This window comes from Mus musculus, chromosome 11, assembly GCF_000001635.26.
Source record: "Mus musculus strain C57BL/6J chromosome 11, GRCm38.p6 C57BL/6J".
In the NCBI taxonomy this organism is placed as follows: Eukaryota; Metazoa; Chordata; class Mammalia; order Rodentia; family Muridae; genus Mus; species Mus musculus.
This window is the reverse complement of record NC_000077.6, coordinates 70,838,137-70,854,800: the sequence shown is the minus strand read 5'-3', so window position 1 is coordinate 70,854,800 and position 16,664 is coordinate 70,838,137. Positions and strand designations below refer to the sequence as shown.

General features: G+C 43.1%; 1 protein-coding gene across 5 annotated transcripts in view; it reads right to left on the bottom strand.

Annotated features, from left to right (window-relative positions):
• The window catches only part of Rabep1 (rabaptin, RAB GTPase binding effector protein 1), a 98,382-nt gene extending 88,305 nt beyond the window's left edge, over positions 1-10,077 (bottom strand). For 3 of the 5 annotated variants that reach the window (NM_019400.3, NM_001291142.1, NM_001291141.1), the window contains exon 1: positions 9,793-10,040. In NM_019400.3, coding sequence (NP_062273.2) covers positions 9,793-9,826 — 34 coding nt within the window. In that variant the 5' untranslated portion in view covers positions 9,827-10,040. Of the gene's footprint in view, positions 1-8,291; positions 8,363-9,792 lie in introns of all 5 variants that reach the window. The other 2 variants (NM_001291143.1, XM_006533750.4) reach the window with 2 other exon arrangements.
• Positions 10,078-16,664: the final 6,587 nt, after the last annotated feature.

The window sequence follows — 16,664 nt, the reverse complement described above, 5'->3', positions numbered from 1 at the left end:
TCCATAAGAAGCATTCTGTAGCCAGGCGTGGTGGCGCACACCTTTAATCCCAGCACTTGGGAGACAGAGGCAGGCGGATTTTTGAGTTTGAGGCCAGCCTGGTCTACAAAGTGAGTTCCAAGATAGCCAGGGCTATACAGAGAAACCCTGTCTTGAAAAACCAAAAGAAGAAGAAGAAGCAGCAGCAGCAGCAGCAACATTCTGTAACATCCTAACATCCACTATCTATAAATCCCTTGTTTAAAAAATGAAAGCACTGGGTTGGGTTAGGTGGTCTTGCCTTTAACCCGAGCACTAGTAAGGCGGAAATAGGTCAATCTTTTTTGAGTTCCAGGCTAGCTCGATCTACAGAGATTCAGGACAACCAGGATTAGAGAGAGAAATCCTGCAGCATGGAGCTAATTATATCAAGACACTCTAGTGTGTTCTGACTGTAATTAGCCTCTCTCAATTTAATGATTCTTTTCAGGAAACATTAGAATGAGGCTTCTAAAGAAAGTATTCTATATCAAAGAAGCAATACTTTGAAGAAAAGTGACAGCTCAACTTGTAAGTTCTAACACTTACTGTCAGAATACAAGTGACTTCATCTCTCTTCTTTTCAATTTACTTATTTTTATTTTATATACATTGGTGTTTCTTAACTGCATGTATGTGTCTGTGTGAGGGTGTCAGATCCCCTGGAAGAGGAGTTACAGACAGTTGTGAACTGCCATGTGGGTGCTGAGAATTGAACCTGGGTCCTCTGGAAGAGCAACCAAGTATTCTTAACTGCTGAGCCACCACTCCAAGCCATGACTTCATCTTTAGGCCTTATATTCATTTATAAAATGAGAAAGTTGACCACTCTCTAGGGCTCCTTTTGTAAATAGTTATATGACTTCCTACTACTTCTCATAGGTTAAGTTTATCTAAAGAACACCATATTTCAAATTGCACTAAAAATTACTAACAATTGGAATCTGCCTGAAAAGAATCTAAAGAATGGCAGCCGGACGTGGTGGCACACCCCTTTAATCCCAGCGCTCGGGAGGCAGAGACAGGTGGATTTCTGAGTTTGAGGCTAGCCTGGTCTACAAAGTGAGTTCCAGGACAGCCAGGGCTACACAGAGAAACCCTGTCTTGGGGGGAAAAAAAAAAAAAAAGAATGGCAAGTAGATTATAGTCATGTAATGGAAGCAATAACCAAATATTTAGAAAGAACATACATTACCATCAAACTGCCTCAGAATGACATGCAAAAGAATGCTTGGGATTTCTTCTGGGTGGTCCTAACCAACAAAACTAAAGCTAGTTATATTAGAGCAAACCACACTTAAATTAAAAGAAAAATAAAACACAAATCCAGTTAAAATAAAGAGGCAACAAGCTTTCCTCTCCAGGAGGAACAGAATTTATACTACCAATTAGACTACCACTATCTATCTTACTGGGCATTTTCTCAGTCCAAGGGTATTGCTTCACTAAATCAAAATGTCTAGGAAGGCAGGCTGTGTAGCATTCATTTTTATATTCCCCAAACATACCATTACCTGGCACAATTGTCCTACACAAAAATAAACAATAAAAATTTACAGATACTCTTATAAAGATTAAACTCAATTTAATGACTATACATGAAGAGTCTGGAGAAACGGCTCTGGAGCAACGAGTGCATAGTGCTCTTGCGTAGGAACCGAATTGGATTCCTTTCTTAGATCTGTGACCTCAGCCCTGGAAGCAGAAACTGTTCACGTCTAGTACTGCTATAGTATTATCTTCTTTAAGGTTTTCTTTTCTCCTCTAGGTGACCTATTAACTCTTTATATTAAACTTTCCCTTTCAAATTTTAAAATAAAGCTGGGCAGGGTTGACATGCCTTTAATGCCAACACCCAGAAGGGAGAAGCAAGTCAGGCAGGTGGATCTCTTGAGTTCAAAGCCAGCCTGGTCTACAGAGTGAGCTCCAGGACAGCCAGGCTACACAGAGAAACCCTGTGGGGGATGTGGATAGAAGTAGATCCAGGTAGATTAAAGTTCTAAACAAAAAATTACTATAAAAGCACTGGGAATAGGAATTTTTTTTGACCTGATAGATGGGGGTTGGGGGGAGTCCTTCTAAGCCAGAAACCTTGTGACCATAAACTTAAAAAAGGTCAGACCACAAAATTGCTTTCTGCACAATAAACAAAACAAAACAATAGATAAGTACCAACCTAGGAGAACAAAATATCTAATACATAGCAAAAAGCTACTACAATTTTCAGAGAGCTCATCTAAATTAACAAGAAAGGGAAGCTGAGGAGATGGCTCAGTTAAAAATATTTACCACACAAGCAGAAAGACCCAAGTTCAGCTCCCTGTCATCCCCACAAAAAGCAAGTCAAAGACTCAAATCTATAACCCAACTCTTGGGAGGAAAAGACAGGAAGATGTCTGGGGCTTACTGACCAGCAAGTTAAGCCAACCAGCAAGTGCCAGGTTCAGTGAGAGACTCCGTCTCATAAAATAAAGTGGAGAAAGTTATAACAGTCAATCTGCACAAGGAACTTAACCAATTAGGGCCAGCAAGATAGTTCAATGAATGAAGTAGCTAGCCACACAAGCCTAGCTGAGTTTGATCCCTGGAACTGGTACAGAGGTAGAAAGAGAAAACCATCTCTCACAAATTGTCCTTTGACCTCCATAGAAGCCCTATGGTATGCATAAGACGCATCCCCCAAACCACTGAATATTTTTTTAATTAAGTAATAAAGCATGCCAAACCTGAAAAACTATATAATCAGCTAAGGTTCAGCGATAGAACACTTGCCTGGTATACAGAAAGAGCCTGGGTTCACTCCACAGCTCTGTGGAAATGAACAAGTGAATCAATACACTTTCTTAAGCTACCAGGTCATCTACCTGCTTCAAACCCTTCAACAATATCTCTTTCGCCTCTAAGGATAAAAACTACCCAGGTCACTAACACCCCGTACCTTCTCATTCAGCCTAGTGCTTCAAGAAAGGGACTCCTGATCATCATCAGACAGCAACACCAGGACTACCTCCTCTAAATGGCCCAACACCTCAAAAGCGCTGTGTTGCCTCCTTGAGACTCCTTGACTCCTCTATCAGCTGCCAAACATCCAATTCATCAGCAAACCCCACAGGCTATCAATCATCTTAAACCAGACTCCATCACCTTTCCTAGACTCAGGCCCTAAAGCCCTACTGCCAGTCCAGCAATCCCAAGACTTGGGATTTTTTTTATTTTGTTTGTTTCTTTTTAGAGGGAGTTTCTTACTCTGTAGCCCAGGTTGGCCTCAAACCTTGTAGTGGGCCTTCTACTTCAGCCTCCTAGTACTAGAATTAGAAGCTCGAAGCTCGAGCCATCATGGCCAGGACTCAGCACCTTTTTTGCTTTGTCCCATAATATCACTCTTTTGCTTAAAGCATTTTCTTTTTTTCTTTTTTTTTAAATGTTGATTTATTTATATTATTTATATGAGTACATCATAGCTGTCTTCAGAGAGAGGGCATCAGATCCCATTATAGACGGTTGTGAGCCACCAAGTGGATGCTGGGAATTGAACTCAGAACCTTTGAAAGAGCAATCAGTGCTCTTAACCACTGAGCCATCTCTCCAGCCTGCTGAAAGCCTTTTCAAGTTGCCCATAGTGAAATGGATTGATTCACTCACTACTCTTTACCCACAGAGAAAGGCAATCTTTAAAATGTGTCTAGGGCCCCATGGCCCTCACCCCATTATCTCTGTGATCTCACATCCTACTACTATCACCCCTCACTCTCCTAACATCCCAATCACAATGGCCTCTTCAAATATGTCAGACACACTCCCTCAAAGCTTTTGCAAAATTGGATCTCTTTATAACACTTCTCTTCCTCCAGATATCTTCCTGGCTAATTCTACTATGTCCTTCAAGTCTCTGCAAAGATTTCGTCTGTATCAGAGTATCACTACTCTGATCATTTCATTTAAAACCAACCCCAGGGCAAGAGAGAAGGCTTAGCAGATCATTTGCAGAGGACCCAAGATCAGCTCCTAGCATCCACATCAGGTAGTACAAATTGTCTGTAACTATAGCTCTTGGAAATCTAACACCCTCTTTCTGGCTTCCGTGGGCACCTATGTACATATAAACCTATTCTCATAACCTCATAAACACATAAACATATAAGTAATAAAAATAAATAAAACTAGTCCATTGCTTCCTTGGACTATGATCTCTTGCTTTTTTGCAGAACACTTATTATTAATGTAACTTGTGTATGTCTAGTATTTTTCTTTCATTAGGACAGGACTATTTATTACCTCTCATGTCCACTGATGGATTATAATTATGGAGAATTGTGCCTGGCAAGTAATTCACATTTGTAAGAATTGAATAAATGCTTTTACACCTGGCTGTGAAATAGTCTAATTAATGACTAAATGACTGCCTAGGAACAGAGCCTAAGTCTGGGGTTTGTCTTATCTCTGTATATCTTAGTGACTAACAGAGGGGTTGGCATACTCTAGGCACCAGAGTGTTAATTAAAGAATACCTCAGGCATAATGGGCATGCCTGTAATCCCAGCATTTAGGAGATGAGGCGGGACTAGTGGCAGTTTGAGGTGAACAAGAGCTACATAGAAGAATTCAAGACTAACTTAAGCTACTTAACAAGAGTGTTAAGAGTCAGAGAGGGGTTGGGTAGAGGACACACAGAGAGACAAGAGTTAGACAAACAGACTGATAGGTAGAAACAAAATAGACTCTTTTTAATCTATCAGAAGACAAATTTAAAACAATAGTCATCCAGAGCCTTTAAGGGAGAAATCTACCTTCTCATATACCCTGGCAGGTATGCAAACTGATATTTTTTTTTTTTTAGCCTATCTTAACCTAGCAGCAGCTTTAACATTTAAATCACTCTGAATATGTCCTTTAACTCAGTAGTTTCACAAATATAAAAGCAAGAATACTGGCTTGCAGGCCTGCAACTCCAACTACTAAGGAGGCTGAGGCAGGAGGATCTTAAATTCAAAGCCTGCCTGTGCTAGAGTGAGGCCTTGTCTCAAAACTAAACATACAGCTCAGTGTAATGCTTGTTTAGCATGTCTGAGGTCCCATCAATGGAAGCACAGCCAGGCAGGGCGTCTAATGCCTGTAACCCAATATTCCAGAGGATAAAACAGGAAGTCATCATAAATTGGGGGCCAGCTGGACTAGAGTGGGACCCTGTCTCAATAATAAAAATAAAAACAGGAACTGGGGGCTAGTGAGATGGCTCAGTGGATAAGAGCACCCGACTGCTCTTCCGAAGGTCCGAAGTTCAAATCCCAGCAACCACATGGTGGCTCAAAACCACCCGTAATGAGATCTGACTCCCTCTTCCGGAGTATCTGAAGACAACTACAGTGTACTTATATATAATAAATAAATAAATAAATCTTTTTAAAAAAAAAAACAGGAACTGGAAAGATAGCTTTGCGGTTAAGAGCACTGATTGCTCTTGCACAGAACAGGATTCAATCCCTAGCACTCACAAGGTAACACATAACCATCTGTAATTCCAATCCCAGGGATTCAATCCCTTCTGGCCTCTGTGGGTAAAAGGGACTGACATATGTAGGCAAAATATGCATACACAAATAGTAAAAAAATGATTAAAATAATGAAAAACAAACAAATATCCCATGCATGCTACACACCTGATGGAACAGTAAGAATGAGGCAGAGATATATATAATACAAAAACAGACAGTATCTGTCTGATCTGGTAAACAAACCTGAGGGCCCTGGCATCAGAAGTTGTGTGTTTAACTCCTGACTCTCTAACTTACATGTTCAATTTCTCTGTGCTTCAGTTTCTTCATCTAGGAGCACTAAGTTACAATAACACCCACCTCACTAATGTGAAGATTTCTTGAGACAGTACTTGCAACAGTTATGGCATACCACACAGCCATATGACCATTTACACACATACATAATAATGATTAATAAAGTTTAAGTGAGATAAGAAAGTTGTAGGTCTGTGTATGTAATATGTATCTATTTCAGGGATTAAAAGTAACACGTCTGGGTAACTATGAATAAAAAGCAGAACAGAAATCTCAACTCTGAGAAATGGGGAGAATACACTTCTACTTTTTTTTTTTTTTTTTTTTTTTTTTTTGGTTTTTCAAGACAGGGTTTCTCTGTATAGCCCTGGCTGTCCTGGAACTCACTCTGTAGACCAGGCTGGCCTCAAATTCAGAAATCTGCCTGCCTCTACCACCCAAGTGCTGGGATTAAATTCATGCGCCACCATGCCCGGCCACACTTCTTCTTCTTCTTCTTTTTTTTTTTTTTTAAGATTTATTTATTATTATATCTAAGTACACTGTAGCTGTCTCCAGATGCACCAGAAGAGGGTGTCAGATCTCATTACGGATGGTTGTGAGCCACCATGTGGTTGCTGGGATTTGAACTCAGGACCTTTGGAAAAGCAGTCAGTGCTCTTAACCACTGAGCCATCTCTCCAGCCCCACACTTCTACTTCTTAAAATACCTTTTGTTCTACTATATTAAAGCATCAATGAAGTGCTGGAGAGATGGCTCAGCTGATAAAAGCACTGGCTGCTCTTCCAGAGGACACTCCCGTTCAATTCCCAGCCACAACCATCTGTAACTCTAGTCCCAGGGGAAGCAGATGCCCTCTTCTGGCTTCCAAGAGGACCAGACATGCACATGCTACACACACATATAAGCAAAAACATTCATGTACATAAAAATAAAGTAAAAGCATCAATAGGGGTGCTCTGCAATGTTTTGAAACTAGCATATATGATGAAATGTATAAATGAAGTTAAATATAGCTATACCATCAAATATTTATCATTTTCTTTATGGGAAAACATTCAAAATCCTTTTTTCGAACATAAAACTTTTGTTTAATTATTTATTTATGTATATTGCATGTTCTGTCTTCTTGTATGTCTGCATGACAGAGAGGGCATCACACCTAATTACAGAAGGTTGTGAACCACCATGTGGTTGCTGGGAATTGAACTAATGTCCTCTGGAAGAAGAGCCATTGCTCTTAACCACTGAACCATCTCTCCAGCCCCACATTCAATTTCTTATGGTGGGATTATACAAAAACAAAAGAAAAGGCCAGTGGCATCACTCAGCATGTAAACATGAGTGCTATTAAGCCCAATGAGTTCAATTCCCAGCGCCCACATGATGAAGCGAGAGGACCAACTCCCAAAGGTTGTCCTCTGACAGCCACACACATGCTCAAGGCATGTACACAAGCACACACAAATAAATGTCATTTTTAAAATTTTAATTTTAATGAAGTAAAATCAGGACAAATGCTTCTAAAATGTAGTTTAGCTTAAACTGAAATCTGAGAGTTTTTATACTTGTCTTTGAATTCTCAATGGAAAATAACTTAATTGGCATCCATCAAAGTGCTCCATTAAAACTAAAACCTTCAAAAATTATGAAATAAGAAAAAAAGGTTACATCTTGTCTTGCCAATTATACACAAAGCTCCTTTTTTTTTTTTTTTTTTTTTGATTTTTCAAGACAGGGTTTCTCTGTAGAGCCCTGGCTGTCCTGGAACTCACTTTGTAGACCAGGCTGGCCTCGAACTCAGAAATCCACCTGCCTCTGCCTCCCAAGTGCTGGGATTAAAGGCATGCGCCACCACTGCCCAACAAATCTACTCTTAATATGCCTTAATATCCTCATGAAAAAAACAAAGAAAATATGTCAAAAAGAAAAAAGATTCGGCACTGCTTCTGAAATGACGGGAAAGCGGACGAAGCAGTTATGTTTTACTGTTGGTCTGGTGCAAAGGAATTTTCCAATAATTTTGTTTTTTAACTCAGCAGGTCTAAAAAATTCAAGTGCGCTTCTAATTAAAGTTGTCAATATGAACTCAACTAAAGAGAACAATTAATTCCGCAAGATGAACTTGTAAGCAGACATTGGCACAAAGAACTCAAACATACCAAATTCTCTCCCCTTTCATGAACTGATAGATACCTTTGTCCATTTACATTAACGTATACTTAAAAATTTTACTTAATCTCATTCCATAGTCTTAAATTTTGAAAAATAGGAAGTAAACCTGCACTGAGAATAGCAAGAACATGAGATTCCTCAAAGCTAATGTTTTCCTCGCTTCTGCGAAGTGCTTAGTCACTTCTGCCTATTTGCAGGGAAGACCATTTCATATATTGAAAGAGGCAGGAAATTAAGAGTCCAGACTCATGTCACCTGAGTTGTCCATGGAAAGCAAAGGAAGGCAGCAGCCAGTTAAGCATACCTACCAGAAGTCAGAGCTTTCTCTGTATTCTGCCTCTGTCTGCAGTAACAAGGAGGGTTTGTAAAGTTTTCCTCCCTGACACCAAATACAAAAGGTGAGAGTTAAAAGAAGGTCCAAAAAACATCCCTGTTTCCTGACAGCCCACCAGAAACACCTCCCTTCTCTTTATTGGAATAGAAACATCGAGCAAGTTAAAGTCTAGGCTGGACATTACCCCTTAGGCAACTAACAAAACCCAAAACTAGAGGCTAACAATCTTTAGAGAACACTTCCCAGAGAGCAGCAAGAGTCTCAAAATCTGATAACATTGTTTCCAGTTCCCCTACCGCAAGAACAAACAGAGGTTTTCACAAAAGATCATTTCAAGAGACTACTCTTGGAAAAGGCCAAGAACCTCCTGAGCCAACCACCACATCCCAACATTCTACTTACAGGTAAAGATGCTAAGCACAAAAGCCAATTAGAAAAGTACACCTGAAAGAACTTTCCCAACTAGATACAGTAAGATCTTGCCAAGGACGGAGCACATTCTTTCCAAACATAACTCCCGGTTGACGACAACAACACCTGAAACAATGTGGTCAAAACTCTGGGGCAGAGCTCAGTCGGTTTAAAGGTCATAAAGGGTTCTAATAACCATCATGGCTTATTTAGAACAAGGCCCTTTTTTTCTTCCAATATGAGCATTATTAAGACAGTCTGTCCTGCACGTCTAAGTCTTGGCTACTCAGGAAACTGAGGCAGGATAGCTCAGGAGTTTCAGGTCATCATGGTCCACAAAGTGAGACCCCATCGCTTGAACGGTAGAGACGGAATGGAGAAGACGATTGACTCCTCGATTTCGGCCCACTCGAGCACCTTTTCATCCCTAACACTCTCGAAATAATACTAAACTATCCTTTTACAGATGAACGTTGCCATCTTTATCGCCTGGCCCAAGACTTGCCCATCTTTCTCGATAAAGAGACATGAATCAAGCGCTCTTCGTTCGTCAGAAACTGAGGCCCTAAGAGACTAAGATATGAGCCCGGCCTTACCATGAAGCAACACAACCACTCAAAAGAATGCTACCCAATGCTTAGGATCACAGTTACTTTTACAAGTCCGGTGCAAAGAGCGCTGGAGCGTGGCCTGAGGAGGCGGGAGCGGAGGTGGGGCGAGAGGGCACACGGCCACTACCAAGGCGAGGGCTCGCGTTTTCTTTAAGGAATATAGCACATGCTCTCCATTTCCATCCTCCCCACCCGAGGAACCCACGTGCTGATCCCACCGCACCTTCCTCTCCGCCGGCTCCCTCCCTGCAGCCTCCCCACGCCCTTCCCCGCGGCCGCCCGCGCGCGCCTCCCTCTCCCTCCCCAGCCCGGCTGCCCCAGCACGCGTCGCCCGCGCGCCCCCGCCTCCAGTCCGTGGGTCACCCCCGGGCCCGCGCGCGTGCCCTTCCTGCCCCCAAGGGCCCCCACGACGCTGCGCCGGGCAGGCCGCGCCCGCCATGGTGGGCGCCTCACCGTCAGGCTGGGGAGCCGGGCCCGGCTGCGCCATGGCCAGTGGGCGGCCTCGGAGAACGGGGATGGGCGGGGAAGCGGCGTCCCGGGATGCCGCGGGCTCAGCTGGCGGAGGAGGCGTCGACCGAGCCGCGGCCACCGCCGCCCAGGGAGGAACCGCTAAGGCTGGAGCCGCCGGCGCCGCCACAGCCTCGGGCAGAGACGGACCGGAGCGCCGACCTCCGCCTCCTCATCCTGACAGCGGGAAATAAGCAGTGCGCAGGCGCGGGGGGATGGGACGGCACGTGACGCTGGCCTAAGGGAGGGGCGGGGCCTCAGGAGGGAGGGAGACCAGGGAGGAGGGGTCCGGGGCCTGGGAGCCAGAGGGAGGCTGATGAGAGAGCTATGGGTGTTGGAGACTGGCGGCTGCAAAGACGAAGACTGTGCAAGCTCTTGGCTCCCAGGACACAGACAAAAATATCAAGCTGAGTGAGGAGACCCTGGGTGCACGCGAACCCAGCCGCTACTTTGCCTAGTTGTGTGTCCTTGAGAAAGTCCCTTAACCTCATAACCTTGAAAAGTAGAGCGGCTAAGAAAAGTTTAAATGAGGATATAAAGTAGGAAGAATTGTTATGGCCAGAACTTGGTCTGGTCCCCAGATGTGCAAGCCAATGCACTTTTTCCATTAAGCGACTATGTTTGACTTTAACGTGATCAGCCCAGAGAAGCTGTTGGAGATACAGCCAGACGCAGTGCTTGCATTCTTGACAGGAGAAAGTGCCACCCTTCTGCCTGGGCAAGAGAGCCATACGGAGACTCCAGACTTTCCTTTCCAGCCTCATTCAGACCTTGCTGCCTTCCTAGGGCAAGGGGTCTACACAGTCTGGCACTTCAGGACCAAGTCCACCTGCCTTCCTATGAGCCCAGAATTCCCTCCCTGGGTAGCTGAAGCTGTAGTCTCTCATTTTTCTATAAGACAGGGTGTAAACGTTTCTCAACGTGCCAGAGGGCAGCTGCATTTGGAGGAGGTGGCACAGCACTTACACATTTGAGCTGCTCTGTGTGTTCACAGATCCTTCGTGGTGCAAGACAGGTGAGGAAAGAAGGAAGACAAGCAACAGACCAGGAGCCCAGCCAGGGCTTACGCTCCTCTCACCAGCTTATTCAAGTGCACATACCCCCAAAGGCCAGGGATCTATGCTAGTCTTTTTTTCTCCCTCCTGCAGTCCTGGGGATTTAACCTTAAGCATAGTAGGCAAGCACTCCACTACTCAGCTATAGCAATAGTTCTTGTTCTGTTTTTTTAATTTTGAAACACCCTCTCCCTAAATGGCCCAGGTTAGCCTTGAGTCTGCAATCCTGCTTCATCCTCCTGAGAAGCTGAGATTTCAGGGTTGGACCACTACTAGGTCCTACTTTTTCTTTTTCTTTCTTTCTTTCTTTCTTTCTTTCTTTCTTTTTCTTCTTCATTTATTCTGATTCTAAAAGTTCTAAGCTCAAGTCTGCTCCAGAGTCACTGCAGATGCCTACATTCAAACCATAATAGTCATTAATGGTTTGACTTTAGTCAAAGTAGAAGACTAGGCTCTAGTAAGGTTCACAGTTCTTTGGAATGGTTTATAATTTTAAATAGGTAGTCATCTGTTTGTACTTTTGCCTGAGGTCCCACTAAGATGAAGGGGGGTTATATTTAGACTTTTAAGCAATTAACATCTCCTGGTATGCCTTTGACAGAACAAATGAAGCCTGTTTCCACCCTCCCCCTGGTTTCTAACCTTCCTGAGTGAGCAAATCCTCGCTCAGCAGGGAGACCTTTGGCCCCAGTAGGGCCACTCAGTAATCATCTGTCCTGTTGCAATGACTGAATAGGAAGCAGGAGCCATAAAGATAGCAGATGGCGATGTCCTCCACAGATGGGACTCCTTCCACTGACTGTATACCGTACTTATTGCCATTGGTAATCAGGATTGCAACCCGGTCCTCAAGACCAAGGTCACTCAGAAATGATCACACATCTGGTAGGGACTCTCAGAGGCCCCTATGTCAAAAGTTGGAAAGGCCATTTTGAAATAAGCAAAGAGTACCAGAATTATATACATTTTCATATTCATTTAATTTTTTTTTTTAAGACAGGTTCTCATGTAGCCCAAGCTAACTTTGAATTCCTGATTCTCCTACCTCCCAAATGCTAGGATTACAAATCCAGAACTTTGTGCCTTCTAGGCAAGTGCTCTACCAACTGAGCTATACCCCAGTCCCATTTCATATTTTTTATGTAAACCCTAAGACCCAACAACCAGATGCCATTCCTAGATATGTACTAGAGAAAACTAACGTATGCTCAAAGCCTTCATTAGCTACAGAAGTTGTAATTCTCATTCTGAAGGAAATCAAGAAATAAAACATGAAATAATTACTTGTCAATTAGATTGTATGTGAAAGATAAGACATACACAAGAATATTTACAGCAGTATATTTCATTATACAGCAAATAAATGGCCCACATATTCATCAACAGAGATGATTTTGTTTTGTCTTGTTTGGTTTTAGTTTTGAGACAGCAAAACTGTAGCCCAGGCTGGCCCCAAACTCTCACCCTCCTGAGTATGGTGAGTACAGGTATACACGACTACATCTGACATTTAAATTTGTGTGATGTGTGATATATTTGTGTATATTTGTTCACACGTTTTCGGATACATGTGTGTACTTGTGAAGGTCAGAAGTCTACCTCAAGTACCTTTCTCAGTTTCTCTCCACCTAATTTGTAATAGGGTATCTCTTATTCTATGACAATATCATAGCTGTAAACAATGTATCTTGGTCATATACACCCCACCTCCCCCTTTCCACTCAACCCAGGCACTCCTTTAGGGCTCCCTCCCCACTTTATATCATTTCTCTTCTTTCTTTCTTTCCTTTTTAGTTTACTTTATATGCATAAATGTGCACCAAATGGGTGCCTGGAAGTTAAAGATGGTTGTGAGTTATCATATGGGTGCTGGAAATTGAACCTAGCTCCCCTGAAGAGCAACAAGTATTCTTAACCACTAAGCCTTATCTCTAGCCCCTATGTTGGCTTCTCTTGTTGGCTTGACCCTGTGCAGGTGAGTTCACGAGTGCAATGGCCGTGGTCCACAGCACTGAGGATGGCATTTCACAGCACTTCTGCTCATCCTCTGCCTCTTACACTCTATCTGCCCCCTCTTCCTAGATGTTTCTTTAGCCTTGTAGGGGTCAGAGGATGACAGTCTGAGACAGATGTCCGATTGAGCTGAGCACTCAATGATCACTTATTTATTCTTAGCACATCGGCCAGCTATGAGTCTCTGCATTAATTGCTGCCCATTGCAGAGAGCTTCCCTGGTCAGCGTTGACTGTAACAATCAATAGTCTCTATGTAGAAACATAAGTATTTAGGAGGCAGTTCGACCACAGGTCCACTTAACAAGACAACAGTATGACTTTTGACACCCTAAGCTATGGGCTTTTGACCAGTTTACAAAACCAGGCATGAATTGTCTCCTGTGGAACAGGCCTCCAATCCAATCCTAGCTAGGAGGAAGGGCGTTTTCAAGTCAGCTCCAGATTGATTTCTGTAATCAAAGTCCAACCTTATTTTTTGAGACAAGTTCTCTCACTGGTTCTGAAGTTCTTTAACACGAGATGACTAGCTATCCAACAAACTCCAGGGAGATGCCTATCCCCACCTCCCCAGCACTGGGATCAGAGCTATGCATTTTACATGGGTTCTGCATGGGTTTTACATGGGTTCTGAGATCGGTTCCTCATGCTTATATGGCAAAAACTTCAATGACTGAACCATCTTCCTGATGGTGGTGGTGTGTGTGTACATGTACATGTACAGGTATGTTTGCCATGTATATGTGAAGGCCGGAGGCCATCAAGCACCTTCCTCTCTCACTTGCTGCCTTATTCCCTCAAGACAGAGTCTCTCAGTGAACCTGGAGCTCCCCACTGTTGACCTGCACCGGCAGCCGCGGAGCTCAGTGATCCTCCTGTCTCCCACAACTCCTCAGCACTGGAGTTAAAGGCACGCATGGCCACCATGCCCAGCTTTTACACAGCTGTGGAGATCTGGGCTCAGGTCCTCATGCTTGTATAGAAAATGCTCTTACCTCTGGACCCCAATTATTTCAGTTAAGTAAGCATACAGTCATGTAATCAATGCAAATGATTTCACAAACAACAGAGTCCCACCACATAGCACAAGAAGGCCTTGAATTCACTGTGCAACCCAGGCTTTCCTCAAATGCTCCAGATCAGCCTTCCAAGATCACTGGCATGTGCCTGCCACAGCACCTAGTTCCTCACAAACATAATTTTGAGAGAAAAATTATTAAAATCCTCCAATTTGGGGCTGGAGAGATGGCTCAGTGGTTAAGAGCACTGACTGCTCTTCCAGAGGTCCTGGGTTCAATTCCCAGCAACCATATGGTGGCTCACAACCATCTGTAATGGGATCTGATGTCCTCTTCTGGTGCTACAGTGTATTCATATAAATAAAATAAATGAATCTTAAAAAAAAAAATCCTAGCCAGGCAGTGGTGGCAGACGCCTTTAATCCCAGCACAAGGGAGGCAGAGGCAGGCAGGCGGATTTCTGAGTTCAAGGCCAGCCTGGTCTACAGAGTGAGTTCCAGGACAGCCAGGGCCACACAGAGAAACCCTGTCTCAAAAAAAAAAAGTCCTCCAATTCAAATTATGTAAAATTCCAAAACAGGAAAAAGTAAAGTTTGTGAATAAACAGTAAAAGACAGGAAGAGTCAGTATCGAAGAATAATGACAATCACAAAAATGGTTAGCTGTATGCCATTTGGAAGGGCTTTTTTTTTTTTTTTTTTTTTTTTCCGAGACAGGGTTTCTCTGTGTAGCCCTGACTGTCCTGGAACTCACTTTGTAGACCTGGCTGGCCCCAAACTCAGAAATCCACCTGCCTCTGCTTCCCTTAAAAGCCTGTCTTTCTAGGTTTCTGGATGTCTGTTCAGCTGGCAATGTCACAGTTAGCATCCTGATCCTCCACGTAACTGATCCTCTGTAGCCATGGGTTCTTCTTCTAAAGTTCAACCAACTTCTTATCAAAAATATTTGAAGACAAGCTCATCTGTTTTGAATGTGTACAGACTTTCATGTCATTATTCTCTAAACAATATAACAACTACCTTAGAGTCTTTATATTGTGTCCAGAACTGCAAGTAGTTTAGAGATGACTTAGAACTGTGATCCTCAACCTTCCAACTGTGGAGACCCTTTAATGCAGTTCCTCAAGTTGTGCTGACCCCCAGCATAGAATTCTTCTGTTGCTATATCATAACTATAATTTTGCTAGTTATGGATCATAATGTAAGTATCTGACATGTGACCCCTGTGAAAGGGTCATTCGACCATCAGAGGGACTGTGACCTACATGCTGAGAACCACTGACTTAGATTATATTCAAGAGTTGGGTGTGGTGGCTCCTGCCTCAACTCCAGGGCTGGAAAACCTGAAGCAGTTTTTTTACCAGGAGTCTGAGGCCATCCTGGGCAGATAATGAGTTCCAGGCTGACCTGAGAAATATTGTGAGCCTATTTATTTTAATCCTAGATAACCATGTAGGTGATATACAAATACTATGCGTGTTATTCTTCATTCTGACAAATAGCCGAGAGAAACGATTAAAAGAAGGAAATGTTTTTTTGTTTTTTTTTTCTTTTTGTTTTTGTTTTTTTTTTTTTTTTTTTTTTTTTTTTTTTGGTTTTTTGAGACAGGGTTTCTCTGTATAGCCCTGGCTGTCCTGGAACTCACTCTGTAGACCAGGCTGGCCTCAAACTCAGAAATCCACCTGCCTCTGCCTCCTGAGTGCTGAGATTAAAGGCGTGCGCCACCACGCCCGGCCTGACACAAGTTTTTATGTAGCTCAGATAAGAAAGACAGTGTGGCAGTGTGAGAAAGCCAGAGGCTTAGCTGTTTGAACACTTGGTCCTAAGTCAATGGAGCAATTTGGGGAGGTTATAGGACATTTGGGAAATGTAACCTTGCTGTAGGAAGTATGTTGTTGTGGGTAGGACTGGAGGACTTCTGTTTGCTCTCTCTGCTCTCTGTGTGTGGGTGGAGATGTGATCTCTCAGTTTTCATCTCCAGTCACCTGCTGCCAGACCTCCCCGACACTGTAAAGCCCACCTCTGGGACTGCAAGCCAAAGTAAACAGCACTCCATTGTAAAGCCCACCTCTGGGACCATAAGCCAAAATAAACACTCTTCCACAAATCCCCTTTGGTCACGGTTCTTTAGCACAGAAATGAAAAGAAATTGATATGGACAGGGATCTTTGCCAGTTACAGGCTTAAGATGAGGTCACTTGAGCTGGCCTAGTAGCATGTGCCTATCATCCCAGGTACTCTAGATCTGAGGCAAAAGGATCTCGCAGATATTCTGGAAGCTGGTTTCATAATTTCTCAAAATGTTAGGCATGGAGTTACCGAATGATGCAACAATTGTAATACACATATTTTTTTTTCTAGGAATATACCAAGTGAAATGAAAATATATACCAGGGCCAGGAGAGATGGCTCTATAGTTAAAAGCACTTGTTGCTCTTACAAAGGGCCCAGGTAGTGGCTTCCCCTTATTCCATCACTTCAGTGCCAGAGAATATAATCCTCTCTTCTACACTCCATGACCACTGCATACAAGTGGCATTCATACCTGCAGGTAAAACACTCATACATAGAAAATACAAATACATTTCATAAAGGAAAGCATATTGCTGATAAAAGCTTGTATACCAACCTTCACAGCTGTGCACAAGGAAATGTCCCTAATGCTCCTCAACTGTTTTTCAGTCTTTTGTCCTGGTGACAAGAGATGTGAGAAACTTCTTAAAGGAGGAGAGA